The sequence below is a fragment of the Seriola lalandi genome, unplaced genomic scaffold (genome assembly GCF_002814215.2).
Source record: "Seriola lalandi dorsalis isolate HSWRI2012SDOR001 ecotype SW California unplaced genomic scaffold, Sedor1 jcf7180002054584, whole genome shotgun sequence".
NCBI classification, from domain to species: domain Eukaryota; kingdom Metazoa; phylum Chordata; class Actinopteri; order Carangiformes; family Carangidae; genus Seriola; species Seriola lalandi.
This window is the reverse complement of record NW_019525137.1, coordinates 971422-999034: the sequence shown is the minus strand read 5'-3', so window position 1 is coordinate 999034 and position 27613 is coordinate 971422. Positions and strand designations below refer to the sequence as shown.

The window sequence follows — 27613 nt, the reverse complement described above, 5'->3', positions numbered from 1 at the left end:
AAAAAAAAAAAAAAAAAAAAAAAAAAAAAAAGTTACTGTCTGGACAACAGCCGCAGGAACAGGCTACATTCTACTACATCGCTAAAACATCAACATCATACACTTATGCCACTTGAAGTGTTTGTCAGTACGGTTTGTCATTTGCACTAATGATACTTTTCACTACAGACCGACATGATGTTACTCACCAGTCTAAAAGCCAGCCTAACGGCTCCGCATCAAACCGTGTTTTTTTACTCGCCCTGCTGTCTCCCGCGGTGGAAAAACACACCAGCATTCACCTGTGTTTTGCTTCTTTGCCGTTGAACTAGGTTTCTTTTCGGAGTGGTCCTTTGGGATGGAGATGAGGATCGTTTTCTAGGCGCTTCAGCCATCTGTGATGATCAGCGCCATCTCTGTGGTGCTCGTCAGCAGCTTTTTTTTTTTTTTTTTTTTTGAAGTCAGAAGCTTTAGCATAACTTCAAGCTCAGACGGAAGCTCTTCTCTGCAGGACTGAGGGCAGACTAGACGCTACACTGACTCACACAGCATCTAGTGTGTCTAGTTGGTATTAGAACACAGTCCGGGATGCGGCTAGTTGGTTAGCATGCTCATTTCAGTAGATATCTTGAAATACAATAGGTGGTGGTTTTGGTCATGACATCATCACTGTGGCTCCTTCACCTACTATTGATGGTGTTATTATTATTATATTATAATTGTTGTTATTTTTTGAACATTTTAAACTAAAATTCTGGCCAGATCTTACACATTGCACCTTTAAGCCCTGGGCTGGTTTTAAGGCTCAGTTTCTGAATGCAGGCTTGCATGCATTTCTCTGTGGACTGAGTGCTTCGATACTTTCACAGTATTAATATAGAACCTAAACCTGCTTTATAATCAAACAAGACTATTTTGAACCTGTATCTTTTCCCTCTCCAACGTGCTCTCACAGTACAGAGAACAGGAAGCCATCCGCCTTTGCCTCAAGCACTTCCGGCAGCATAACTACACAGAAGCCTTCGAATCGCTGCAAAAGAAGACTCGGATAGCACTCGAGCACCCCATGCTCACCCACCTGCATGACCGGCTGGTGCTGCAAGGAGACTTTGATGCCTGTGAGGAGCTCATAGACAAAGCCGTGAGAGGTACAGTACTCGGCCCGATTAAACGTCATTACAACATTTGAGGTTAATGCTGAATTGCCCTTTGAATTTGTGAATAATTGCTAGTGAAATCCAGGTTGCTGCTCATGTTAATGGTGTTTTTTTCGTAGTTGATCATCTTCTCTCTTTGTCAGATGGTTTGTTTAACCAGTACATCAGCCAGCAGGAGTACAAGCCCAGGTGGAGTCAGATCATCCCAAAATGCAACAAAGGTACAAGCGGTCAAGAAATCAACCGAGACGACATGAACGGTGAGACCATCTTACTGATCTGTCTATCCAACAGTATAGTTCACTGAAAGCTCGGTGGCCTTGTAGCTGAACCAGTCCTGCCTTCTCTTTTCTTTCTTTGTTACCTCCCTCCTGCCCTTTTCTCCTGCCATTGCTCCACCCATCATTACAATATCTTCTCTATGGCTTTTCCTCTGCGTCATCTTTTGTTTCCCATGCTCACACACCGCCCTTGATGCCTCCTCTCTTTCCTCTTCACAGGCGACGGCGATGACAACAGGCCAGGGATGAGGGGGGGACATCAAATGGTCATTGACGTCCAGACTGGTGAGACCCACGCAGCCGGCGCTATGAGTTGGCTGTTCAGCGAATCACTAACGCTGTGACTCATATCCTCCTACAGAGACTCACAACCCCAATCTCTATTACTGTTAAATCAAATTAACCCCTCCCTTCCCCTCCCCTCCCTCCACCTCCAGCCCTTCCCCTTCAAAAGGAAATGGTCCTGAACACATCTCTGTTCTAACAGCACATAAATCACTGCTTTTGTTTTGACAGAGACACATAACTATTGTTTTTCCTGTATTTGGCCACATTGTTGGGGGTGAACCCGGCCATCTGAAAAACAAAAGCCTGCTGTGTCTGTGTGTGTCTGTGTGTGTCTGTGTGTGTCTGTGTGTGTCTGTGTGTGTCTGTGTGTGTGTGTGTGTACGCACGCGAGAGAGAGAGATGCAGTGTCTGCCACTGTCTGAGCTGGGGAAACGTATTGCTTGCATCCAGTGTGTCTCTGGCCGCACACACTGACTTCTGTGCTTTGATGGCAGTAATTGAGAGTAGAAGTTGATCCAGTAGGTCCCAAGTGTTTGTCTCCAATCCTGATACCATTTCGAATGTCACTAATTATCCATTTTGATGAAAATGGAGCTTTTAGTTAAACACACAGTCTGTAGCTTCTGCCTCTAGGGGTCTCTCAAAACAATAATAAAAGACAGCATTGGGTGACGTCATGAAATAGTGTGGGATCATGGGAGATGTTGTATTCACCACCATTACTGTAAACTCCTCCCGGTTTGGATTCCTTCAGTGTCAGAGGTTCAGGAACTCAAACAGACCCAGTGATTCTAACCGTTGAAAACACTGAATAAAGCAGTTTAAAATTTAAAGTCAGAGTTTCAGCGATGCTGAGGACAGAGACGTCAGGGAAGAGCTTGAGTTGGAAAACCAGTAGAAACACCCGCACCCCTTTACCTTTTTAAAAATCAGAGATTCACAGACGCTCTTCAGTGACACAGGACAGGACGTCTCCAGCGGCTGGGAGCTGAGCTGTCTAACATTTCCTCAGCTTGTTTCTCTGATAAATTCAGATCCAGCTTCTGCCAAAGACAACACTGACACATGATGTAATTGACAGGCGACCAATGAAACGTACCTTTACCATAAATGCTGAAAATATAAAAAACACAACTCAACAACATACAGAACGTGGGTCTAGTCGTTTTTAGACATTTTAATGTGGAAAAGTTTAGATTATAACTTAAAAGAACCAGTGTATGTCTCAACAAAAGACCTGGCTTTAAATTAAATCATTAGGCATTTGTGAATTGTTTCTTTGTCACCAGTCCTGTTTTATCACTTTTGCTCCTGATCCCTGATTTCTCATGTCAGAAATTATTTTATGTTTTAGTTATATAAAAAAAAAAAAAAAGAAACAGTGGATGTCTCAATAAAAACTGGGGTCTTAAATGTTTAGGTTACTGCAAATGATTCCTTCATTGCCAGTCCCTTCCAGTCCCAATCATCATCCTGTTCATGTGTTTCCTGATCATTCTGATTCTCAGTGATAACACTGCTGGAAAATATCCTGTGTTATACCTGTGGAGCCCTGTCCCTACTGTCATCCCTCTCTATGTCAATGTACTTGTCTACAGAAACTTACTGATGTCAGTCTATCCTATCTTGAGGAACTGTGAACACTGTTACCTTAAACGGATTATTAACACTAACTGCTGCAGCGTTTGACAGTTTGTAGTGAGTGGAGGGATGATCGAATACATCAGCGGCAGTGCCTTCCAAAAAAAACGTAACACTTTCTGAACTCTGAGCACTCATTTGTCCCCTGCAGAGACGGTGTATCTGTTCGGGGGCTGGGACGGCACACAGGACCTGGCTGATTTCTGGGCTTACAGCGTTCAGGAGAACCAGTGGGCCTGCATCTCCAGAGACACTGAGAAAGAGGTGAGACGGCTCAGGAAAGATTTTGGTGATCTAAATCTACGTTGAATTGAAAAGTTGAATGAATATTGGCTCAAATTTTCACTAAGTTCCAGTGTTTGGAGCTTGAAGTCTATGTTCATGGTTATATTTAGTTTAGAAAAACAAAATGATTCCTCATCATCATCATCATCATCATCATCATCATCATCATCAGTGCATGAGATTGTTGATTATTATCTGCTGCAGTATATGATTCCCCACTCTTCAAGACTGGTTATTGTTTGAGAGTGAGAAACAGCTGAACAGTTACGAATTTCTATCTCGTGTTGACCAATCAGAGCGGTCCAAGTGCTCGCTCCTGCCACAAGATGTGCATCGACTCCCAGCGGCGTCAGATCTACACACTGGGCCGGTACCTGGACTCCAGCGTCAGGAACAGCAAGTCCCTGAAGAGCGACTTCTACCGCTACGACATCGATGCCAACACCTGGACGCTACTCAGCGAGGACACGTCAGCTGATGGAGGCCCTAAGTTGGTGTTTGACCACCAGGTAGATTGAATCTGTGACCTTCTGACACGTTTACACAAACTACGCCCTCAAATATGACCATAAGGTGAATCAGCACCTTTCTGGAACAGCTCATGTTCTGACCTTCACACACCTGTCCACTGAAAGAAGTGGGTGTGAACATCTGTTTCTGACACATACAGAGGTTGTATATGAAACAGTTGGTCAATTACTGTGAAGGACCAGGGATGTCACAGGATTTCATATTTTAATTTAAGCATTAAAAATAGGAATTGTAAAAAGAATTTACAAATTAATGTTTAATCCATCAATAAATACTTCAGATTTAAAATGGATTTACAAAAAGAGCATAAAAAAATCAAATAAACCATTTATAAATATATTATAATTCCTTCAGCCTTCATTGCTGGTAAAACCAAGCTAAGCAATCCCAATTGGCTGGGATGTAACAAGCTCTCTGATTGGCTGGAGAGCTAAGCAGTGTGTTTTACCAGCACGTAAGGCACAGACTGTCACAGAAAGGCTAACAAGAGAAGCTAAATGACTAAGCTAATCGATTAGCTAAAAGGAAAAGCAGCTGGGAAATGGAAATTAAGGAAGGAACCGAGGAATGTTTTCCCATTTATAAAATGCCTTTTCAAAAGTTTATAAATTCTTTTACAATTATTATGTTTAATTCCTATTAAAATATGAAATGAAGGAAATGTTTTATGACTTATCACTTGTCCTCTATAAATTACTCAATTCGTCAAATGACAGAAATAATTCCATTTTTTATGTGATTTTCATTGACTTTTGATTTATGAATATACATTTTGGTTAAATCAATAAATGAATGAATTAAATAGGGAAACAAGAATTCCTGATATTGAGTAAATCCAAACATTTTTCCAAAAACATGTAAATTGAGGGTAGATGAGTAATAAATCATGACTCCACTGTTGTATAAGGGAAGGCCAAAATAAATGCATCAACACTTTCCCTGAATTCCCCATAAAACACCTACAGTCAGAATCTGTATTCTCTTTGCTTCCTCCTCTAACCCTCTTTGTGAATTCCTCTGCATTTTCATCTCTTTGTCCTCTGCTCTTCCTGCAGATGTGCATGGACTCAGAAAAGCACATGATCTACACGTTTGGCGGTCGGATCCTGACGTGTAACGGCAGCGTGGAGGACAGTCGAACGTCAGAGCCTCAGTTCAGTGGCCTGTATGCCTACCATTGCCAGGCTGGAACATGGAGCCTCCTGCGGGAGGACTCTTGTAACGCCGGGCCAGAGGATGTCCAGTCCCGCATCGGACACTGCATGCTCTTCCACACTGTGAGTCCAAACAGCCTGTCTGGAAACACATGTCGGGTTGTTTTCTGTTCCTGTGTGGATAATCCTGTCTGATCGATTTAATTAGACACATATTTTTTTTTTTTTTTTTAGAATTCTCCATCTTTGTATCTTTGTTTACTGTAACTCATTCTCTCTCTTCTCTCCACAGAGAAACCGCTGTCTGTATGTTTTCGGAGGTCAGAGGTCAAAGACCTACCTCAATGATTTCTTTAGCTACGATGTGGATGGAGACCATGTAGAGATCATATCTGATGGCACCAAGAAGGACTCTGGCATGGGTGAGATGTCAAACCTTTTAACTGACAGGCTTGTGATTATTTTTTCTTTTTTATAGTTCATTTTAAGATGTTTGTCACATTGGTATCTTTGTATCATTGGTTATTTTGAACCAGTATAGTGGAGCTCTACTATGATAAAGGTTCGGGTGTTTTATTACTGAGTATGGGTGTATTATAATTCTCTAACCATACTTTATCAAATACAATAGCTGTTGATTATAAGGCCAAGTAAGGTTTAAAATTGCAGGGGGAGAAGAGTGAACAAAAGTTGAGCAGATTAACTCGACTGTTGGAGAACTTGAATTCGTTATATATTTACTCTATTGATGAGTTGTTTGTTTGATACACTGCTACCTTGGTTTTTGGAGCTGAACATTATTTATTGCATTTTTATGTTTAGTCATATTTCTGCTACTTTGGTCGAGGTCTGCTGTGCATAATCACTATTATGTTTTCGCTGCTGCCGACACTTCAGAAACTTAAAGAGCAATTCAGGGCAGGTTGTGGCTGGAGAGGTCGTCCGATCATGTTGTGAACACTCTTGATGTTTATATTGGAATTTGTGGATAATCTTTTTGGAATATGCAGAAATAGACAGAATTTTATGTAGAAGTATTTTTTGTGTGCCACCTTTATTTTTGTGAGAGAAAGTGGATTACTAAACCCTTTTTGCTTTCCTCTACAATGGGAGAGGAAACATGTCTGCTTGAGGCTTGCACTCTGCACCAAGTGCAGGACCAAACAGCAGGTGTTATAGGGTTTATTGTAAAATGAAAACGGAGGGTTCAGTCAGTCGGTTCAGTCCTGTGGTATTTTGACATGAGATCTTGGACTTCTGTGTCACAATTTCACTCTCAGTTTCAGAACCGTTATGAAATCACATAATATATCTGCTATTTAAAAGATATAGGAAAATAAGCAGAAATTGAGAACTGTTGTGTCATTGTGAGCACTTAAACCTTTTTCTAAGCCATCACTTGACAGTTTTTGGGAAAGTTGACATCTCTGTTGTTGAATTCAGAGTTTAAAGCACTCTCTGTTTGTTGCCTTCTCTGTTTCCATCAAAGGAGATGTGACAGATTGTCTGCTTAAAAAGCTCCGGCAGCAGTCAGGCACTTGCTGCCCCGACAGGCAGATTTAAGGAAATCTGTGCCGCACTCTCAACTCTGCATCAACACAGGATAAGTGGAGCTCTGGGAGCCAGCCTCTCACCTCTGTTTTACCCTGCCAGAGCAGGACGAGAGACTCTGAACGTTGTGATGATACGGGAGAGAGGAGGAGAAATAGAGTGCAAGAGAACAAGAAAGAACAGTATGTCTTTTTTTAAGGAAGGAAGTAGCAAGTCCAAACAGAGCTCTCTTTCTCCCTGCTTCATAAACAGTCTCGCACGTTGATGTGTGCTGCGGCTCAGCCTGAGCTTAGCACTGAAGCAGCAGCATCTGATCCTCTTAGTCTTCATAGGCTGTTGTCCTTCGCTCTGTCTGATGTCTGTTGCTCTGCTTGCCACTCTGCATGATGTCTGTTGTTCTGTCTGCCCTGCTGTCTGTCGCTCTGTCTGATGACTCTCTGTTGCTTCGTCACTTTGTTGGTCATCTTGTTATCTTAAGGTATCACAATGACACACAGTGTCCATGTTGTAAATAACATCTTGTCTACCATAAAGTGAATATTGTTTGTCACTGATCACATGATTCTTTGAAAAATGATGCAAGTCACAACACAAATCTTCAGCAGAAACCCTCAAGCACACTTGGCATACTGCTGTCTGTCGCTCTGTTTGTCTGAGTCTGATTTTGATTAATTATTTTACAGCTCACTCATTAATTATTAATTAATTAAAGCAGAACCAGTTATTTGAACAAACATCATCGGAGGAGGCGAGTTTTCACCGTGATCAATATTTACATTCATGTGCAACATTAGATTCAGTTTCTAATGAACAGAACAGCTGAGCTTACATGCCCTCACATATACTGTTACATTCTCATGACCTGAGCAGGGAATTGAACCTTTGCCCTGGCAGTTAGTGTGCCTTGCTCTGTCCGCAGCAGGTGGCAGGCCTGCTGTAATCACAGGAGAACAACACTGTGTCGGTGTTTCTCCATTTGCATGCTGTTCACTCTCTGCTGGGCCTTGTTGCCATGGCGGCGTGTTGCTATGTCATCAAGTAGTTTTCTTTGGTAGCCTCTAATACTGCTGCTTTACTTTTTTTTTTTCATTTCAGTGAGAAGGAAGTTTTATTATGAACGGAGTTTGTTTTACATCTAAACATTATCAGTCTCCAGTCCGCCTCGGTGAATCTTTTCATTTCCAAGTTGATCTCCCTGCTCATTTGTTACTGTTGTTTTTCCCTCCCAGTGCCAATGACGGGCTTTACCCAGAGAGCCACCATTGACCCCGAGCTCAATGAGATCCATGTGCTGTCGGGCCTCAGCAAAGACAAGGACAAACGGGAGGAGAACGTCCGCAACTCCTTCTGGATCTACGACATCGCCCGCAACAACTGGTAGGAGGCGGACCAAAGAAAGAGAAACTAACATACACACACACACACACACACAGGTTTCTGTGATCATCACCGCAGCAACAAGAAAGAGTGCACACACACACCTGCAGGAAGTACTTTCTCACACACCAGCCTCACCACAGATAGCAGAGAGCAAGCATGAAAACAACACCACACACACACACACACACTTTTACACAAATCTGAACAAATTTCAGAGCAGCACCTGACCTCTCCACTCACAGCTGGTTATCCTTGTGTGTGTGTGTGTGTGTGTGTGTGTCCTCCTTGATGTAGGGATCAGTGGTTGTGAAAGAACAAGTTGCAGCCTTGACTGTTTCACTACACTGATTTCAGTATCTGTTCTTGTACTTGGTGTCCAGTGAATAAGACATGTGCATCCTTATGTCAACCGATGCTTGCTCCTCTCTACAAAGTGTGGTTGTGTGTGTGTGTGCGCGCACACGTAAACAGTTTTTCTTTTGAAGGTTTTAGGAAATGTTTATATGTTTTGTCATAAATCTAAATTTGCTTCCTTCCCCTTTGTGTGTGTGTGTGTCTGTGTGTGTGTGTGTGTGTGTGTGTGTGTGTTCGTGTTTGTGTGTGTGTGTTCGTGTTCGTGTGTGTGTGTTCGTGTTCGTGTTCAGGTCATGTGTGTATAAGAACGATCAGGCACTGAAAGAAAACCCGAGTAAGGCTTTGCAGGAGGAGGAGCCATGTCCACGCTTTGCACACCAGCTGGTGTATGATGAAATGCACAAGGTAACACACACAACTCGCACACACACTTTTGGAAACTATTCTAAAACTACTCAAATTTCACCCAAACACTCAAATAGTGACATTTCAAACCTCCTGATATCATTCTACAGCAATATCAAAAGATGGAGGCACTTCAGAGTCTGACTTGTTACTCCTCACAAAACAAGGACAACAGCTAAGAGTCAAACTTCTGGACAAAAACCTGTGATTCTCTAAGATAGAGCTTTAGATGATAAGAACACAGTTCATTGTTTGTAGTGTTTGCAGGATGTTGCAGTTTTGTTACATGCAAATTTCCTCCAAAAATGATCAAATCTTAAGAATACTTGCAAATTTAACCAGTACTTTTTACATGAAATAATCCTTTTCAAACCAGCATTTTTTCAGCTCAAGTTAAACAAATCACACACCAACAGTGACAAGTAGTTATTTTAGGAAAACAAACAAAATTTTAGTGAGTAGAAAAACAATTCTCATGTTACCACTGTTGTTTTTTTAGTAAATTAACACAATGGCTGTTGGTATTTGGCTGCATTATTCACATTAAAACCGGGTCAGATAACTGACTTGTTTGTGTGTTATGTGTTTTCTTTATTTAGTTGATAAATAGTTCAACATTGATTTACTTATTCATTTTCTTGCTAAGATTTAAATGAGATTGGTGAAATGAAATTAGTAGGGAAAAGGTATCACTAGGTTTCCAACTGTAAAGTAATTTTTCACATACACATCAAATAAACTTGGTAAGTAATGACAGTGAAATACTTTATATGTTATCTTTAAATATCTTCTTTTTTTTTTTACTGTCCATCTTTCTGCTTAATAAAAACACATAAATGAAAAAAAGATACTGTCCTCACAAATCAGTGTGTGTGTATTTGTGTAGTTGTCCTCATTCGATAAAAACCCTTCTCCAGTCTTCTGGTGTTTGATCTCATCGTGCTTCCCTTCAATTAACATTTCACACTAAAGTCAAAATGGCTGACATCTGGTTGGTTTGTGTGTATCTCCAGGTGCATTACCTGTTTGGTGGAAACCCTGGGAAGTCTTGTTCTCCGAAGATGCGACTGGACGACTTCTGGTCCCTCAAACTGTGTCGGCCCTCGAAGGAGTACCTGCTCCGTCACTGCAGATACCTCATCAGGAAATACAGGTGCGCTGCCTCTTCAGCTCCAGCTGCCACTGCCAACACTCCCTCCCACCACTGCATCATGTGTTATATCTCATATACTGTTATTAATGATTATACTGAACTTGTTAAACCCATGGGGCATTGTCCAGTAGTGACCAGTTCACATAGAATTCTTAAAAATCTTGGATATATGAACATTTCATGAAAAATTGATCCTAACATGTTAACAATGGAATTTAGTTCAATGAAAATAACTGGTATCTGAGTATCAACCAGTTTTATTTTACCGCTACCTCTATTTTATTTTATTTTATTTTATTTATATGTATCATTTATTGCTATTACTTATAACTGTCCTTTGTTGCATCTGGTAAAAGAGAAGGACACGGACAGTCGAGGCTTATTACAACTACATTATTTATTTCAGACAAAGAGAAGAACTGGCATCAAATCAGTAATTGGATTTTGCCAAAGACCAGGAGAGAAAAAGTGGGATCACTTGATCTTGAGCTTTTATAGTGAAGCTGAATACCTGTCTGACTCACCCTTTCATGTTCTCTTAACGTGTATTTACAGATCAGGGCAGAAATGTCATGGATTAAAAGAAGCTGGTTAAAATGAAAAAAGTAAAAACAAATGTTAGATGGTTAGTTTTCATGCACGTGTTGGATATGTCATCATGTTTTTCACATTTTGTCCATTTAACGTTACCACTAGATGTTGATTCTCTTTGGTGCCTTTGTTCACAGCAATGAGTTGATCTTTATATAAGATGGGAAAATAACAAACATCAACTTAGTTAATGAAGCTCATGGAATCTTCCATCAGGATCATGTTGTGTTTGCTTTGGCTCTGTTGTCCTCTAGTGGTTAGTTGCTGTAACTGCAACCCCAGTGTGTGTGTGTGTGTGTGTGTGTCTGTGTGTGTGTGTGTGTGTCTGTGTGTGTCTGTGCGTGCATGATGTTCTACATCAGGTTTGAGGAGAAAGCCCAGTCAGAGCCGCTGAGTGCACTGAAGTACCTTCAGAACGATCTGTCTCTCACTGTGGACCACACAGACCCTGATGAGACCAAAGAGGTATAGTACTGTCTTTGAATTTTAATAAAATGTCTGTACTAGTTATGTTTTAGTTTCAGTGTGGGTTTAGTTTAGTTTATAGGCTCAGGAGATACAGACGAGGTGATGAAGATGAACTGGTTTGTAGTCACACTGTCTCATCTGTTCAGTTATTGTTCAGCACTGTACAAAGTTGAAGTGACTCAGACGTGTGTGTTGTGTTTCAGTTTCAGCTCCTGCCCTCGGCTCTGTTCAAGTCCAGCTCCGACTTCATCCCTCTGGGTAAACACCTGATATATGTTCATACACTCACCACATGTCCTGTATGTCCACAGAGAATAAAATACAAGAACAAAACAATACAAAACAGAATAAAATAATGTTTGAGTTTCAGGCTGGAGAACAATGAATTAAAGAAATCTCCAAATATCATAAAAATTGGACTTGGTGAATGATTCATGACGTCATGATTTATTCACCAACGTCCACTGAGGAGGCGAGTCATTGTTGACGTAAAATGTGGAGTGATGATGGAAGGCTGGAACCTTTCTCACGTGAATACATAAAACAAACAGAAATGTCAGATTTCCATCATGATTTCCTTCCATGGTTTGAACTGAAACTCGTTTTATTTTTCTCTTATTGGTGAAGTAGTGTCACAAAAATAACAAACACTTAAAAGATGACATAGTAAACAAATGCTAACATATAACATATTGGTGAAATAGTGTGACAAGCCAAAAAAAAAATCACAAGACACAGAAAACAAAAGCTAAAATAGAAGATCAATAATAGACGACACTCTTCATTCATCACCACATACATCATTATAACAGCTTCATAGTATTGTCTGTATGTTTGTCCAAGTGTCTTATGTGTGTTTGTTGTAGCAATAGTATCAGTAAAATAATTAGTACATAATGTAGTAGTAATATAACTATAATAATAATCAGTCATTTAAATATAGTGTGATATAATTTAACGTAATGTAACGTAATATAATATATTGATGACTACTGTAGTTTCCCCCATTTGGCCCCCAGCAATGTGAGAGAACCTAAAGACCTAAAGACCACCCCTCCCTACATCTTCCTTGTTGTTATAATTATTATTATACAGTAACACCTTGATGGAATTTCTTTAAATTTCAATTTGGTACAAACGTTCACCTGGACTCAAGGATGAACTGATTAGATTTTGGTGGCTACAGGTCAAAGGTCAAGGTCAGTGTGACCTCAAGACGTCACAGCAATTATGACAAAATTTCATACAAATGGTTCATATTTTCTATGACTCTGGATAAACAGGGATGTAACCTGAAACTAGTCTGAGTGGAGGAGGCAGAGAACCACGAGGAGGTGATTCTAGTTTAATACATTTTTATTTTTTGTTTGAGTTTTTAGTCTGAAGAGAATCTTGCTTTGATCCTGAGGAGGGCGCTGGATCTTTGCAGGACTTGTCATCACCCCCAGACTGTTTAGCAGGGAGTCTGTCCTTTGTTTCTGTTTGTTGTTTATTAAGAGAGAGGGAGGGAGGTCCCGCCTAACCCAACTATGCCAGGCGGGAAAACACAGCCAGCCCAGATCAGCCCCACAATCCATTGCTATTGTACTAACAATGTGGTTGTAATAACAACTGCAGCTGTTTAATGTCACTGTTCCACCACTGACTTTTCCTCGTGTTGAATTCATGGAAGTGAAAGATCACAGCTGATGACTGTTTTGTGTTGACGCTCTCTGTCTGTAGCTCTGCTCTGATCACCTCGGTCTTCTGTTGTGTGTTTCTTCCTCTCCGTCAGGCTTCTCAGACGTAGACCAGACGTACGCTCAGCGGACACAGCTCTTCGACACGCTTGTCAACTTCTTCCCCGACAGTATGACCCCGCCCAAGGGCAACCTGGTGGACCTCATCACCCTCTAGCCCCTCCCACTGCTGATACACCTGTCCCTGCCCCCCCCCCATCGCCTCAGCCACTGGACTGACTGAACACCACCCATGCACCTGATGGGACGGAGGAGACAGAGACCAGTTATTTTTCTATTGGTGAACCCTGCTGGTGGGAGTACACTTCATCTGGAACAGCTCCGCCTCCGTCACACTGACCTGCTGCTGTCATAGGCTGCGTTACCCGATGGTGACAGTCATGAACACACACGCATCAACATCACCGTATTTCAGCAAAATTCCATGACAGCCTGAGGTTTGTGTGTGTGTGTGTGTGTTTGCCTTTTTTCCCCTGAATCTCCCTTCCATTTTTTCTTGCTGATGAAGATTTCTTGGAACACACTAAGCCCCTCTTAAGTCTGCCAAACAACTCTTGTGTTTTTTGGTTTTTTTTGTTTGTTTTTTTTTTTTATCTTAACTTGATTTTTCTTCCCAGAAAAGTTTAGGCCAAAAAAAAAAAAAGAGGACTCGCACACATTTGTTTGAGATCTCTTTTCAGTGAGTTTTCCTTTTTTTTAAGTGTTAGACTTGTGCTTTGTACCCACACAGTCGATCAGGCGTGTTTGAGGCAGAACACATGGCGAGGCGATTCAGGCCAGTTGCAGTGAAAGTTAAGTTGAAATTGACTGGTATTTATTTCATTTGAGGACGGGACGGTTTGACCATGAATGAGAAACCGTCTCACTGTCCTCTACAAACTCTCCTGTTTTTGTGTTCTGCAAAATTTCAGGACAAATGCGGCTTAATGTCAGCTTTCATTCTGATTGGTTCACTTGTTCTTCTGTAACACATGCCCCTGTTTATGACTGAGAAAAGAAGTCAACATTTTAAATATAGGCACAATAGAGGACTGATTCTACTAGATAAAGTTTAATATATATCTAAATATACATTTATATTGGTTTTGGTTGTTATCCATTTAAAATTAGTCTTCAGTCACTCATGGTCTGAAGCTTAATTCTGTAGTGTACAGAATGTGTAAATATACATATAGGATTTTTTAAATTACTCTTTGATTGAACAGATTCTTTGCGCTTCCTCTTTCATCTGTATCAGAAAGTCGAAGGACACACACAGTAACGTTCTGGCCCTCCATGTAAAACTCATCATTACTTGTTGGAGAGAAATTAAAATAAGCAGAGTGAGTGTGAGAATTAAGTGCTGGTACCAGTAAACCCAGTTTGATGATGTGACCGGGAGAAGGTGTTTTAGGTCTGTTTGGTGTGTTGATAAATAACTGGGTGAAATTTTCCTTTTCTCTCCTTCAGATCTCAGATGTCTGAATAGTTGGATGAGTAGAAGTTACATTACAGTCTTTGTCCCACTTATACCATGGCCACAAATTCCATGTCATGAAATGAAAAACACAAGTTGTTGCTGTTCTGTTTTTGAATAATATGGAATGTAGGGCTCAGACTATTATTTTCATTATTGATTAAGCTGCTGTTTAACTTCCTTAATTAATCGATAAGTTGTTAAAATGTATAAAATGGCAAAAAATTCCCGCCAGTTTCCCAGAGCTCAAACAAAATAGTTCAAACAATTGTGTTATCACTATAGTTGCATATTTATTTTATTCGATCGACAAAATAATTAAATATAGTTGCTTGTGTTCCCCCTTCCACCATTCATACCATGACTCCAATATCCACATTCACACATTTAGCAAATGTGTTTGAATTTAAATTCACGTGGTTCTCAATGAACAGCTGTTCATCTATAACTTTCTTATTGGTTGCATAAATAACTCCAAGTCATGTAGCCTCACTAGAGTGAGTTCATTACACAGTAATTTAAAATGGAAAAGAAAACATCTGCGTCACATGCGTCCAATTACTCCTCACCTTCCAGCCAATCAGAACCAAGGATTCTCAGTGGCCATAGTATAAGTTCATTTTACAGACAGAGAGCTGGTTGCTGTTGTTGGACTCCTTCAGTACAAGTAGAGCAGACTGAGCTCTGTCCGTGTTAGTGGATCATTGCTTTGCTCCTCTGTGCAGAGATGGGAGGGTTTCTGCTCATTATTCAAAGGCTTAATTAGTATTTCTGATTATACCATGATATTTGATTGATCCCAAGCTGCTCATTTGTCGTTCTGTCTGTGGTAAATGAGGAAGGGGGATGCAGCAGATGAATGCTGTCTAGAGTCTGAGAGTTGAGTTTCCTGTGTATGAATGAACAGATGGTAGAAAGGTCGAGAATGAGTTTACCAGCCGGCAGGTGAGTTAATGTCAGACAGAATTAATGTCTTCCAATCAACAGGTCAAAGGTCAGCTTCAGCTTTAGGAGAGAAAACCTGCCATGTTTTCATGGCAGATCTGGTGTATGTGTTTTAGTTGAAGTGGAGATGTTTACCTGTTTACCTGCTACCACTAAATCAAAGTCCTACCGTTCAGTTCTTTAGTTGTCTTCCATGAGCGTCAGTCAGACGCTAACAGATCGATCACTAACATCCCTGATGCATCACAACACTGCGACTCTTGCTATGACTGTTGATAATCTGAGTGTAACGTACAGGTTCAGTTTCTGTCCTGAAACCCTGAGGACGGATGAACTTTAACTCCGGGACAGAACTGAGTAAAACTATAACAGCAATTAAGAATATCATCTTTAACACTCAACTTTATTTTGATTCAAGGGTCTCAGAGATTTTAAGATCAAGCGTGAAATAGTAACTTATAAATACCTTTTTAATAGACACCTAATGCACTTATTTTGAAATGAAAGGACGATACTGGTTTAAGCCCATCAAGTACTAAAACAACAGCCACTGTCACCAGTGTGTGTCTCGTGTTCATGTTGGTTCTCTGAAAGATAAATCCCCAGTGATCTTTGAAAACCACCGAAGGTTGTTAAACGAGGCTTACGTCTATTTCGACTTATAGTTGTGACTCCATTTCCTGAAGCAGACAGGCAGAAACAACAACTCCAAAAATATAAACACACTAAGTCTATGAATATGTGCACAAATATAAAAATAACACAAAAACACACATTTTGATCATTGCAATGTGGTTTAAATCAAGCAATGAAATATTCTTCTGCTCCAGCTCGTGTCTTTTATCTACATTAGATGTTCAACAACAGCAAAGATTTATTTTTAAAATAGTGAAACACTGAGCTCAGTGATTTTGATGTAATGATACATTAAAGGCACAAACTGAGGCTCGGTGAAAAAAAACAACGTAACATTGGACTGGAAGCAAAGATTCATCATGTCTGTTTTAAAGCAGCAACATCCGCAGAACTAACAGAGGCTGACATGAGCTGCTGGTCAGACCAGAGCGAGTGAGGCTGCTGCAGCCAATCACAGTCAGCAGTTTGTTTATGAAGTCATGTTTACCTCTTTCAGTTTTTACCACTGACTGTGGGTTTTCACTGTGTGTGCTGTTTTGCAGTGATGTCACTTGAATGAAATCAAAACATGAGATGAGTTGCATCATTACAGTGTGCATTAGTCAAAATATGTTATGTGGGTGCTGAAGTGAACTGAGACTTTGGACAGTGGCTGGCGCTAGTGCTGGAGTAGTTCAGTACTTTTGCTTTTTTTGCTGAAAAGATTGCCACCACTCTGATGCCTGAATGATGAATATGAAGTTGGATCCAGCAGCTAGTTAGCCTAGCTTAGCATGAAGACTGGAAGCACCTCTAAATCTCACTAACTAACACACTGGAGTCTCTGCTGGCTGCAGAAGGAGGAGTCACTGGGCCTGGTCAACATGTAACACCTGTAAAACCACAAGTTGTTTAATCTGTGCAAAAACCTCATGTAAAGAAGATACAACATGTTAAGCAGTGAGTTTTACAGATACTGGTAGGTGGATATGGATTAACTCTAGACATATCCAGGCTAGCCGCTTCCCTCTGTTTTTGGTCTTTATGCTAAGCTAACTACCTACACGCTGTAGTTGCTATCAATCCTCTCATTTAACTCTGCAAATATGTCTATTCCTTTTTTAAAGATTTGTAAGATTTGAAACGGGAGGAACAAAAACCAGTGGTTTGGTCCTTAGAGTGTCAGACTTATTTCCCACAAATGCCTCACATTCACTGCACTTGATGTGGAATATTTATCCTTCAACAAAAAAAACAACCTTACATGAAGTGAACCATTGTATAAAGTACCATTGTATAAAATGATGTTTACTGTGACTGCGGGTGCTCTGCTGGACCCATCATCACTGTCACTGTGTTGACACTGGAGATGAGTAGTTTCCATCACTTTACACTGAGCTTCAGGGTTTTTTCTTTTTTAATTTATTTAATGTTTGTTTGTTTGTTTGTTCCCAGACAGTTTAGCATCTGAAGGGAGTGACGGACAAACAGCCTTTAATTCCCTGAATTCATCAGTGGCAGAAAATATAACCTGTAATAATTTACCAGTGTTTCGTTGGAGGAGGATGGTGTGTGTGTTATACGTCTGTTCATGTGTGTTTCACCTATGATTTTTCTGCCCTTACACCAACTAAAATGGAAACAGATGTGATATTAAAAAAGACAACTAAGAATGGTTCTATTATAGAAAGTAAAAGTCATGAAGGTGTTTGGAGGACATGTAGGGCTCGTCACGCTCGCTGTAGCGTTTATTTGTTTTGTGCCAGAGGAAAAAACTGTTTAAAAAGACTAATTGAAAGCACCTTTGTAAAAGACACAATGCCAAATACTATTCTTTTTGCTATTTTAGGGTAAAGCTCATTTTACATAACAAAGTTTTCTGTATGGATTATGATTTTGTATGTTTTGTTTTTCCATCTTACCCTCCTCCCAGCCCCTGGGTGGGTCTCAGGAGTTGTATGGCTGGTACTCTCAGATCAGTAAGCACTACTCTGTGGATACAGTGAATGTGTAGAAAGCCTTGTAGTATTGCATTGTACGTAATGTATATAATGAATAAAGACTGTATTTTGTTCAGGTTTTCTTAACTGCTGCCTCAGTGGTGTTTCTGCCCCCTAGTGGCTTCGTCTGGGTGTCACTGACAGAAAACTGTAGAGCCAACGTGGAAAAAACAATTTCTTTATTTGCAAATCTGAATATAATCGCCATAACGATCAACAGTTTACAGCATCCAGTGTGTCAGACCCCTGCTGTTTGCCTTCAGCAGAAAACAAACCATAAATACATCAAATACTTGTACTTACATGTACTTTGGTGAAAATGGCACAACTACAATAAGTGAAAGTGTAGACACAAAAAAACACGCACAACGAAAACAGTTGGATTGTAGTGCTCCAGGTGATGGACCCACTTGTATATAGTTTGAAGTGGAAGCAAATATATATATATATAAACTTACTTGGTTTAAAGGGAAGTTACATTATTAAACTGAACAAAACATAATTCAAAATAAAAGTTTTAAAAAAAGTGCTCAGGTGAGGGTTTTATTTTAAGGCATCTTCCAGTGTCGGATAACCCAACCCTTCCAGCATCAGCAACAGTGAGAAAAACATTTACACACTATTTACAGCATTTTCATCAGATGTGTCTGAGTCGGCCAAAATCAGCTTCAGTCCAGTTTTAATCTTGCTATTGAGGAGGTGGTGTTTTTTTTGTCTGGAAGCCATACTCGCAAATATTTTTTTTATCCCGTTATCTCAAGATAACAAAGCTCATTAACCCCAGATAATGAGATATTATCAAGAGAAAACTATTTATAAAGTAAGGCATTTAAATAATGTGATATTATTTTTTGATTAAAGAAAGTAAAGCTTCACAAAACATCTGATCAGTTTTTTTTTTTTTTTTAACAAATACTGGGAGAGTTCCTCCACTGTCGAAGACCAGAGAGGACAAAAGTAAAGTTTCATTTTTGATTGCTGTCAATCATTTTCTCAGTGAATTGTTCTGATCATAATGAGGAATTCTCAGTACTCAAATGTCTTGCAGCCAAACATATGTGGTTTAATATAATAAATGACCGAGAAAACCAGCAGTTATTCACATTTGAAGCTGGAGTCTGTGACTTTCTGCTTAAAAAATGATTTAAACAATTGATTATCATGTTTGCAATTAATTTCCTGTTGATTGATTAATCGATTACTTGTTTCATCTCTACTAAAGACTTGTTTTTTTCAAATGATGAGATGGAAGCTGATTGATTGTTATGTTATCATTTTGTAATGAAAACAGCCTCAGATCAAGACAAAATATGTTTGTGAAATGTCCCTTTTGGACTTCCGTACAGCCTGGCCATCTGGATTAAAGCCCTATATTTGTCTTATGTCTATACACCCAGTGTCTTTATGGACAAGTTGCATGTTTGATGAATGAGGTTAGTGCTCAGTTAAACCAGTGCAGCTCTTACAGCCACTGGTAGTTTCATCGTAGTCCACACACACTGGTGGAAAATCACCAGGATTCTTTCAGGTATCCTGAGGTCATCTACCTAAGTTAGTTAGTGTGGATGTTGTTCTTCCTCCCCGGAGCCAAATGATAACACAAAGTGTGGCTCCTCTACATATGCAGAAGCTTATATAAAAATACTGTACATACAGGAGCTTGGGTTTAAATCTGCAGAAGAGAAGGCGCAATCCTCTTGGGGTCTGGGACTCTTTTGACTTTTTACAATAACAACTGTGAATTACATTCTACTAACATCTTTGAATTGTGCTCTGAAGGAAGTCACACTTATATTAAAGGTCCATATAGTATAAAGGTAGATGTCCATGTGTTGTTTGATTATAAAGCAGGTCTAGGTTCTATATTAATACTGAGTAAGTATCAAAGCGCTCAGTCCACAGAAGAGAGGAGGCTCTGAGCCTCTCTTCTGATTGGCTCACCGACCTGTTGTTACCAAAGCTCCAGAGAGAAGCCTGAGAGAGGAGATGTAAAACTACATTGAGATGGTTTTTGGTTCTTAAAACCACAAATATATCTTCTTATGGATCAACACTTCAAATAAAACAGTAAAACAGTAAAAGTGTAAAACATGGAACTTTAAAACTAGTCTACTGTACAGACACTGTTGCCTGTTGAGCCTATACACTTTGTGGATTTCAAACATTACATTTTCAAGGCCACTGTGTCTGATTTTATTGGCTCTTCATCCTCACAGTGATTGACTTTTGATCTTTATTTCTGTTTAATGCCAAGAAGCAGCAGAAATGCATCAAACAGAGCAGGTCAACAGCATTAAAGTGGTGGCTTGGTTGCTCTACAGGATGCATTTCTATGTTAGAAAGTCTACAGGGACATGATCCCGGGGTCAGGTGTGTGGCATGGAGCAAGAAGTGTGGATTCTTTTGTTTGTTTGGGCTTGAACTTGCCAGGTCCTGTCGCTGTCTCCTCCTTCTTCTTGTTCTTCTTTTCCTTTGTCCCTGGTTCTGTCTACAGGTGAGTGTCCTCCTCGTCAGGTATGTCTTCCTTCAGCAGGTTGTCAATGGGAACTATCCAGCTGTCGTTGAACTCTCCAATCAGCGCCATTTTCTTCTCTTGCATCTCCGGCTGCACCTCCATCACCTCCAGAGTGGGGTTGTCATGGTAGCCATTCTCCACCGTGTGCAGCTCCTCTGTCAGGTGTTGCTGTAGAGATTCAGAGGACAAACTTAGAAAAACTGTGTAGTCATATTTAATCTGTATCTCCAACATGAGTTTAAGAAGAGATATGCTGATATTTCTAATGTTGTGTTTTTATCTAAAAGACAAAATAAGTGAACCGGTGAATGTGATTGGTTGAAGATTAAATGCCGTAATGTGATGTAACAGGATATGGAGGGAGAGATGGGACATTATTCTAAATTGCAAACCAAGGTCATATCAGTTTTGAGAGCATTTTTGTTTGCTTGTGTAAGACGAGGTCACGATTAAAGATTCACTGTTCTCCATTTCAATGCTTATTTAAACGCACCACTCTCTGAAGGTGAGGGTGTGGTTAATGTTTTAAAGTCATATGTTTAATCTCCACATACAAACATTATGAAAACAAATTACTGCAGAATTTCACCCTTTAGTTTCACACTTTAAATCCTATTTTAATCTCAGTTTTGAAACTTTGAAACCTTTGAAACTGTTTTAATTTCGTGAACTGTGAAAATGATATGCAGTATATATCTCTTTATATTTCAGTCAAACTTGACTGATTCTCATCATCAGTTTCTACTGTTCAACTTTTATAAAGTTCATAGTTCAAATGACACGTGATTCCAGCAGGTAAGAATTAGTAAAGTGTAACTTTTTGTAACAGCTCTGGGGCTCATTGTATAGAAAACTACATGTTCAGGTCAGAAGTTTGTTTTTTGGTCCTTTAGCATGATATTTGACATGCTAATGTTTAGCAGGTTCAACATGTTCACCATCTTAGTTTAGCATTCCAGCATGCTATTTTTAAAGGAGCTATTGGTAAGTTTAGCTATTGCTACATAGCTAACGTTAGCATAACCAGCTGTTTACTTACCAGTCTAGAAGAAACGTTGTGAGTTCAGCATCAAACTTCATTCCTTAACTCACCAACAGCTGTCTCCTGAGGTGGAAAACAAACCTTTTGTTTTGCTTCTATTGTCTGTCACTTTTCTTCTACTGAAGTTAGCATGCTAACCAGCTAGCTCCAGCCCTTCCCATCACTTTCCAGTACTGAGTCACTGTAGCCTCCAGTCTGCCCTGAAGAAGTAGTGCTGCTCAGAGGACATATAATAACCTCTTGTATTGTAAACACAACAATGGCTGAAGCTCTTGGCAAGACTGGTAAGTAGTTAACAGCTGTTAATGCTAACGTTAGCTATATAGCAATAGCAAAACTTACAAATAGCTCCTTTAATATTTTCTAATTAGATATTTGCTCATAAACCAAAGTATTGGACAAAATTCAAATCTTGACCTGAAGGTGACCGGCATAAAGATTTATCTCGTAGGGAACCTGCGGAGACATTTCAGTCTGGTCCAAAGTGGTGGATCAGCTGACTGACCAACGCAGCCATCCATGGAGCTACACCATGAGTATGAACTAACCCCGGGATGGTACAGAAAACACTTCATCTCCACAGGCCAAAAAGAAAAAAGACCTGCAAACACTCTGACTCCAGCCCTGGTAGAACACTTTGTGTCTGAGCACCGACCTGGTTCTCGTGGTACGGCTTGCGGTGGTGGGAGGCACAGACGGCAAGGATGACGATCATGATGAGCAGAGCTCCACAGGAGGCCAGGATGGCGATCAGGGTTTTATTATCTGTTGCTTTCTTCTAGTGGAAAAAACACAACAAAAGAGTTCACACTGTCACTTTCATACTGTAGTGCTCTTTAGTGTCCTGCAGCACCTTTTAAAGTTCACAGGAATTTGAGGCTCTAACATCCATGAGCTCTTACCTTGGAGATTTCTTCATAATACTGGGTTGCAAGGTTGTTTTTCACTGTAAGAGAAATTTGAAATGATTTGTTTGCAGCAGTTTTTAGAAAAATTTGTCTAAACTGATGAATAAGATTTTAATAAAGGGAGGCGGGCGCTTTACTTTTGCCATTTATCTCCACAGAGTAAATGTGTACTTTGTCGTTCTGCTGCGACCAGATCAGGGTGCAGTTTCCATCTTGCACATTCACCATGAACCGTTTGCACACCTCCACGAGTTCTTTGTCATGATCTTCCTGGAGGTAAAATGTCATGAATGTAAAAAAAAGGTGTAAGAAATTACATGAAAAGTTCATCAATGCCACATCACATATCTTACTTCTCCATAAATAATGAGCTGATAAGTCTGTGACAAGCGTCGACTGTACTGTCAGGAAGTGTGGACAGGAATATCAGGGGTGACAGTTTAGGTCATATCTTCCTGTGCTCTGATGTCAGGATTATTTCTGTGTATGGACGACACAGCTGTGTGTATAGGCTCTCAGAGAGAGAGGGTGAGTATATGAAAGCGGTGTGGGAACGAAGGAAACTAGTGAAAGGCAGGAAGGGTTCACACTAATACACTTTTTCCACCCAGTGACTGGAATCCTTTTTTTTTTTTTTATAATAGCAACTCCACTGCTTCCTGTGCTGTTGGAAACAGAGAGATCCACCCACAGCCGCCGCCTGTGGGGAGAGAGGGGATGACATACAGCAAAGGACCTGAGTCGGATGTGAACAAAGACCGGGCCCTGCACTTTACCAGGTTAACCACCAAGACAGCTATAAGGTGATAAAAATGATGTACAGTGATTTCATATTTCAATGTAGTACACAAATATAAACAATTCATTTTTTATTTAATCTTAGAAAGTCTACTGGGAAATAATTGAAAGGAAATGTCAGTGGGTTTTTTTTTACAGCCCATGTTTTCAAGGTGAATGTTTGGGTAATAACACTCACCTTCACTGGTTTAGATAAACTAGATTAGCGGCGGATCAATCCACATTTGATGCTCTAGTGCAGTGGTGTGTGTGCGTGTGTGTGTGTGTGTGTGTGTGTGTGTCTGCCAACCTTCAAGACACTGTTAAATGTGCCTACTTAGATAGTTACACGTTTCTGCCTTTAATATGAAACTCGGTATTAGTTTACATTTGAACTTTTTCTTACGTAAAGTTCCTCCAGACGTGTTTGAAACTCTCTAAAAATCTCTTAATATTTTATTTAACATGGTTTTCACACATAAAAACTGGGTCTGAAGCTCCTCTCCTCTTACTTCCTGCTGTCTCCAGGTGGACAGGTGAAAAGAGCAGAGAGCATCAAGATGGTTAGAGGAGGAAACATCAGAGAGACTCAGCCACATGTTTGAGCCTCAGTCAGACCCAGACTCAGAGGAGGAGTCTGAGACCAGAACCAGAGACTAGCAGACGGATCAGAACAGTTAGCGTAGTTAGCATCTTTTATTTGTTTATGTTGTTTGTTAGCTTGTAACTGGCAGTGGCTGACACAGTGTTAGTGGGTTGTGCTAATGCTAACTCTCTCTCTCTGTACTGACAAGGTTACAGGTTTATTTAGCCCCGCCCCCCGTCCCCACAAGTTGACAGGATTGGTTCCTTAGGTTTGTGACGTATGAAACCCTGGCTGTCTGAATCTGTATTTATGACTTTCAATGGTTCACTGCAGTTCAAGGTGAAAACACTCAGTCATGGTGTTGATGATTATTTCACTCATCATATGTCTTGTATGACATAAAAACATCATATGGACATTAACAAGGTGAAACACTTGATTTTCATCATAGGGGGGCTTTAAGTCAAAGTTCAACACAAGTACAAGCACTGATAACTGATGTAAAATTTGTTGCACCCTACAAGAATATAATGGTGCAATATTATGAAACCAACACATCTTATTGTTCTTCTTCTTCCTCCTGAATGTTGGTTTTATAGGACAAATTTACACAGAAGAAACCTTTGGGAATAATTGTCAGTGAAGAAAGGAGCGGAAAGGTGTGGGCCTGCCTCCTATTGTCCTGCCCATGGACAGGACAATAGTAGAAGCTTCATGAGAGTGAAAGTCTGAAAGAAACTGTCTTAACTATTACATGTGTTGTATGTTGACCCTGAGAGCTCAACGCACTGCAACTTAAGAAAACACATGCAAATATACAAAACACAAACAAATTCAGAAAACATCGTCATCAATTTGAAAAACACATGTGCTGCAAATACTCACAACACAACAGAAGTGTTTCCAAGGGACACTAAAAAGTGATGAACCTGGCTTTTGTGAACTTGCAGTGCTTTGAGCTCTCAGGGCCATGTATCTGAACATGTCTAAATACTATTTAAAGATACTAACTCAAAATAAAGCAAACTCTTACCTCGTGTTGGCTGTTTAGAGAATACTGTAGGAAAAAGTCAGAAAATAAGTGTCAGTCAGAGTCATGTAAAATGCATGAGTCATTTCTATAAACTAAAAGTAAAAGCAAACACACTTGCTCATTGTGTGTCTCACCTGCAACCTCTTTCGCTGAGTGCCTGTGATGGTGGTGGGGCTGGTAGGTTTCAGGGATGTGGTTCCAGTTAGGTTCTCAGGTACGGGAGAACTTCTTTTGGTCATGATGGTGGGGTTGCTGGTGGTCCCTGCGCTCCTACTTGGCTCTAGGGCCCCTAATGTCGTCTGCCCGCTTCTTGTAACTGTCACAGTGGTTTTCTCTATATCTGCAACCAGAAATAACACAGCAGCGTTAAACATTATATCTGCAGATAAATGAAGTAGTACATTCTGAGCCCACTACTGACCGCTTGGGTCAATTCAGTGTAATTTAGCTGGAAAGCAATAATGAAATGTTTAGATCTCCCTGGAAGTCCTTTTGTAGCCCTGGTTTAACAAGACACTAGCTGTTTTCATGCAACTCTGTATGAAGCAGTTAAAGGTCCATATAGTATAAAGCTAGACATCCATGTGTTTTTCATTCCTCCGGAGGTTTTTGTTTTCAGGTTGTCCGTCCGTATGTCTCATTCTCGTGGACACAATATCTCAGTAATGCCTTGACGGAACTTCTTCAAATTTAGCACAAACATTTATCTGGTCCAAGGATGAACTGATTAGATTTTGGTGGCTAAAGATCAAACGTCAAGGTCGGTGTACTCTTTAGCCGTTACTCAAGACTTCACACAGCAGTAATGACAACATTTCACACAAATGGTTCATATTTTATATGACTCTGGATAAACAGGGATGTAATCTGAATCTAGTCTGAGAAGAGGATGCAGACAACCACAAGGAGGGGATTCTAGTTTGATTATAAAGCAGGTCTAGGTTCTATATTAATACAGTGAAAGTATCAAAGTGCTCAGTCCGTAGAGAAATGCACACAACTTGTGTTCAGAAACTGAGCCTTAAAACCAGCCGTCAGGACTTCTGGAACTTTGTGATGTCACAACAAAGCAGTAACCGCTCTCAGCTATGCCCAATACCTCGCCCACCTGGACCCACCATCCAACCTTGTAGGATTTGGTTTCTATGAGTGCTTACCTGAAATCTGCTATATTTTTATTGGATCCCTCAGAAAACAATCAGCCAATCAGAAGAGAGGCTCAGAGCCATCTTTTCCTAACCTAACCAAGCCATGACCATTATTATAGTAACCATAGCAACAAAGATAGGTACGCCACTCTTGATCAGCATGCTTATTATTGTAAGGGCAGGGGAGCTATGTAGAGGAGCTATTTCAGGAGACACTCCTCTGGGTCGTAATCAGAGGGTTGAAGAAGACGACCTGTGTGGTTGTTCAGGTTGGAGGACTGGTTGAACTTACCTCCTTCATTCATCTTGGTGGTGACGCTGGTGTGAGTCGTGGGCTGTTGTCCTGCTGTGGCATCAGTTGAGACCTTTGTGATTTTGGTTGTCTTGGTGTGGTGAGTCTCGGGGGTTTTACTGGGCACGAAGGGTTCAGGTGTCTGTACGGTGGCAGAATTGGAGGATATCACTGAGTTGCCGCTGATGGCTGCTGTTGTAGCTGTTGTAGCTGTTGTAGCCATAGTAGCTGTTGTAGCTGTTGCAGCTGTTGTAGCTGTTGTAGCTGTTGCAGATGTTGTAGCTGTTGTAGCTGTTGTAGCTATTGCAGATGTTGTAGCTATTGTAGTTGTAGCTGTTATAGCTGTTGTAGCTGTTGTAGCTGTTGCAGATGTTGTAGCTGTTGTAGCTATTGCAGATGTTGTAGCTGTTGTAACTTGAACAGGTGTTGTAGCTATTGCAGATGTTGTAGCTGTTGTAACTTGAACAGGTGTTGTAGCTGTTGTAGCTGTTGTAACTTGAACAGGTGTTGTAGCTGTTGTAGCTGTTGTAGCTGCTGTAGAGGTTGTATCTGTTGCAGCTGTTGTAGCTGTTGCAGCTGTTGTAGCTGTTGTAGCTGTGCTTTTCACCACTGGTTCACTGGTATCTGGACGGACGCTGTGGAGTAGGAAGCCTAAAGAGAAAAAACATGAAAGATTACTTAGAGCACAGGGATAAATGTAGCATGAAAACAAACCACCATCTTATTTAATTAAATCTACATTAACCAGTGCAAGAAATTGAACACACAAAATCAACAATTATCATACAGGGAACAGCTACATATTTCCACATCCAGCAGGTACTTAGCAACATGATGATTCACGTGGAGTCTTATTTCTGTCCATCGTATGAATCTCAGTCCAGTGTTCCCTCTCCTTTAGCTCTGTGTTTGGTCTCCACCAGCTCCTCTTTAGCTGCTAAATACTCCACTGTGTTGACCAGCTGCTCTCTGACTGAGTCTGTCTGCTGTTTACAGCTGAGCAGGTCGAGGACAGTGAGTCTATCAGAGCTTCTCTTTTGCTGAAAAAAGCTGCTTCAGGAAACAATACTGATGAGTAAACTAGAAAAGTTGTTGGCTGTAAAACCAAAGCAAGAGCCGAAAGAAGCTAAAACTGAAGTTGCTGAGTGGAGGTGTTGATATTTCTGTGTGTTTGTCACTATGAATGACACCTTGTATAATGAAGAATATATGGGGGAGGTAAAAGTCAGCCTTGGTAGTGATAGCAGCAGGATCAGTGGCTGGTGTCGCCCGCTAAGAAACAAATGTGTCAGTGACAGCTCAGGTCAGCAGGGTTGTGTGTGTGTGTGTGTGTGTGTGT

At 40.5% G+C, this 27613-nt stretch overlaps 2 protein-coding genes across 3 annotated transcripts in view; one reads left to right on the top strand and one right to left on the bottom strand.

Annotated features, from left to right (window-relative positions):
* The window catches only part of mkln1 (muskelin 1, intracellular mediator containing kelch motifs), a 26631-nt gene extending 8571 nt beyond the window's left edge, over window positions 1-18060 (top strand). Inside the window, exons 6-18 of the mRNA XM_023418740.2 lie at window positions 935-1127; window positions 1280-1396; window positions 1637-1702; window positions 3498-3610; window positions 3928-4140; window positions 5218-5439; window positions 5609-5738; window positions 8097-8244; window positions 8892-9006; window positions 10020-10159; window positions 11113-11215; window positions 11422-11476; window positions 12993-18060. Coding sequence (XP_023274508.1) covers window positions 935-1127; window positions 1280-1396; window positions 1637-1702; window positions 3498-3610; window positions 3928-4140; window positions 5218-5439; window positions 5609-5738; window positions 8097-8244; window positions 8892-9006; window positions 10020-10159; window positions 11113-11215; window positions 11422-11476; window positions 12993-13114 — 1737 coding nt within the window. The 3' untranslated portion in view covers window positions 13115-18060. The remainder of the gene's footprint in view (window positions 1-934; window positions 1128-1279; window positions 1397-1636; window positions 1703-3497; window positions 3611-3927; window positions 4141-5217; window positions 5440-5608; window positions 5739-8096; window positions 8245-8891; window positions 9007-10019; window positions 10160-11112; window positions 11216-11421; window positions 11477-12992) is intronic.
* A 75-nt stretch (window positions 18061-18135) lies between these two features.
* podxl (podocalyxin-like) overlaps window positions 18136-27613 on the bottom strand; it is a 21932-nt gene continuing 12454 nt past the window's right edge. Inside the window, exons 2-9 of one of the 2 annotated variants that reach the window (XM_087177240.1) lie at window positions 26275-26925; window positions 24969-25174; window positions 24835-24858; window positions 22576-22708; window positions 22433-22476; window positions 22186-22308; window positions 21528-21593; window positions 20557-20656 (exon numbers count right to left, since the gene is read on the bottom strand). In XM_087177240.1, coding sequence (XP_087033366.1) covers window positions 21558-21593; window positions 22186-22308; window positions 22433-22476; window positions 22576-22708; window positions 24835-24858; window positions 24969-25174; window positions 26275-26925 — 1217 coding nt within the window. In that variant the 3' untranslated portion in view covers window positions 20557-20656; window positions 21528-21557. Of the gene's footprint in view, window positions 20657-21527; window positions 21594-22185; window positions 22309-22432; window positions 22477-22575; window positions 22709-24834; window positions 24859-24968; window positions 25175-26274; window positions 26926-27613 lie in introns of both variants that reach the window. The other variant, XM_087177239.1, reaches the window with a different exon arrangement.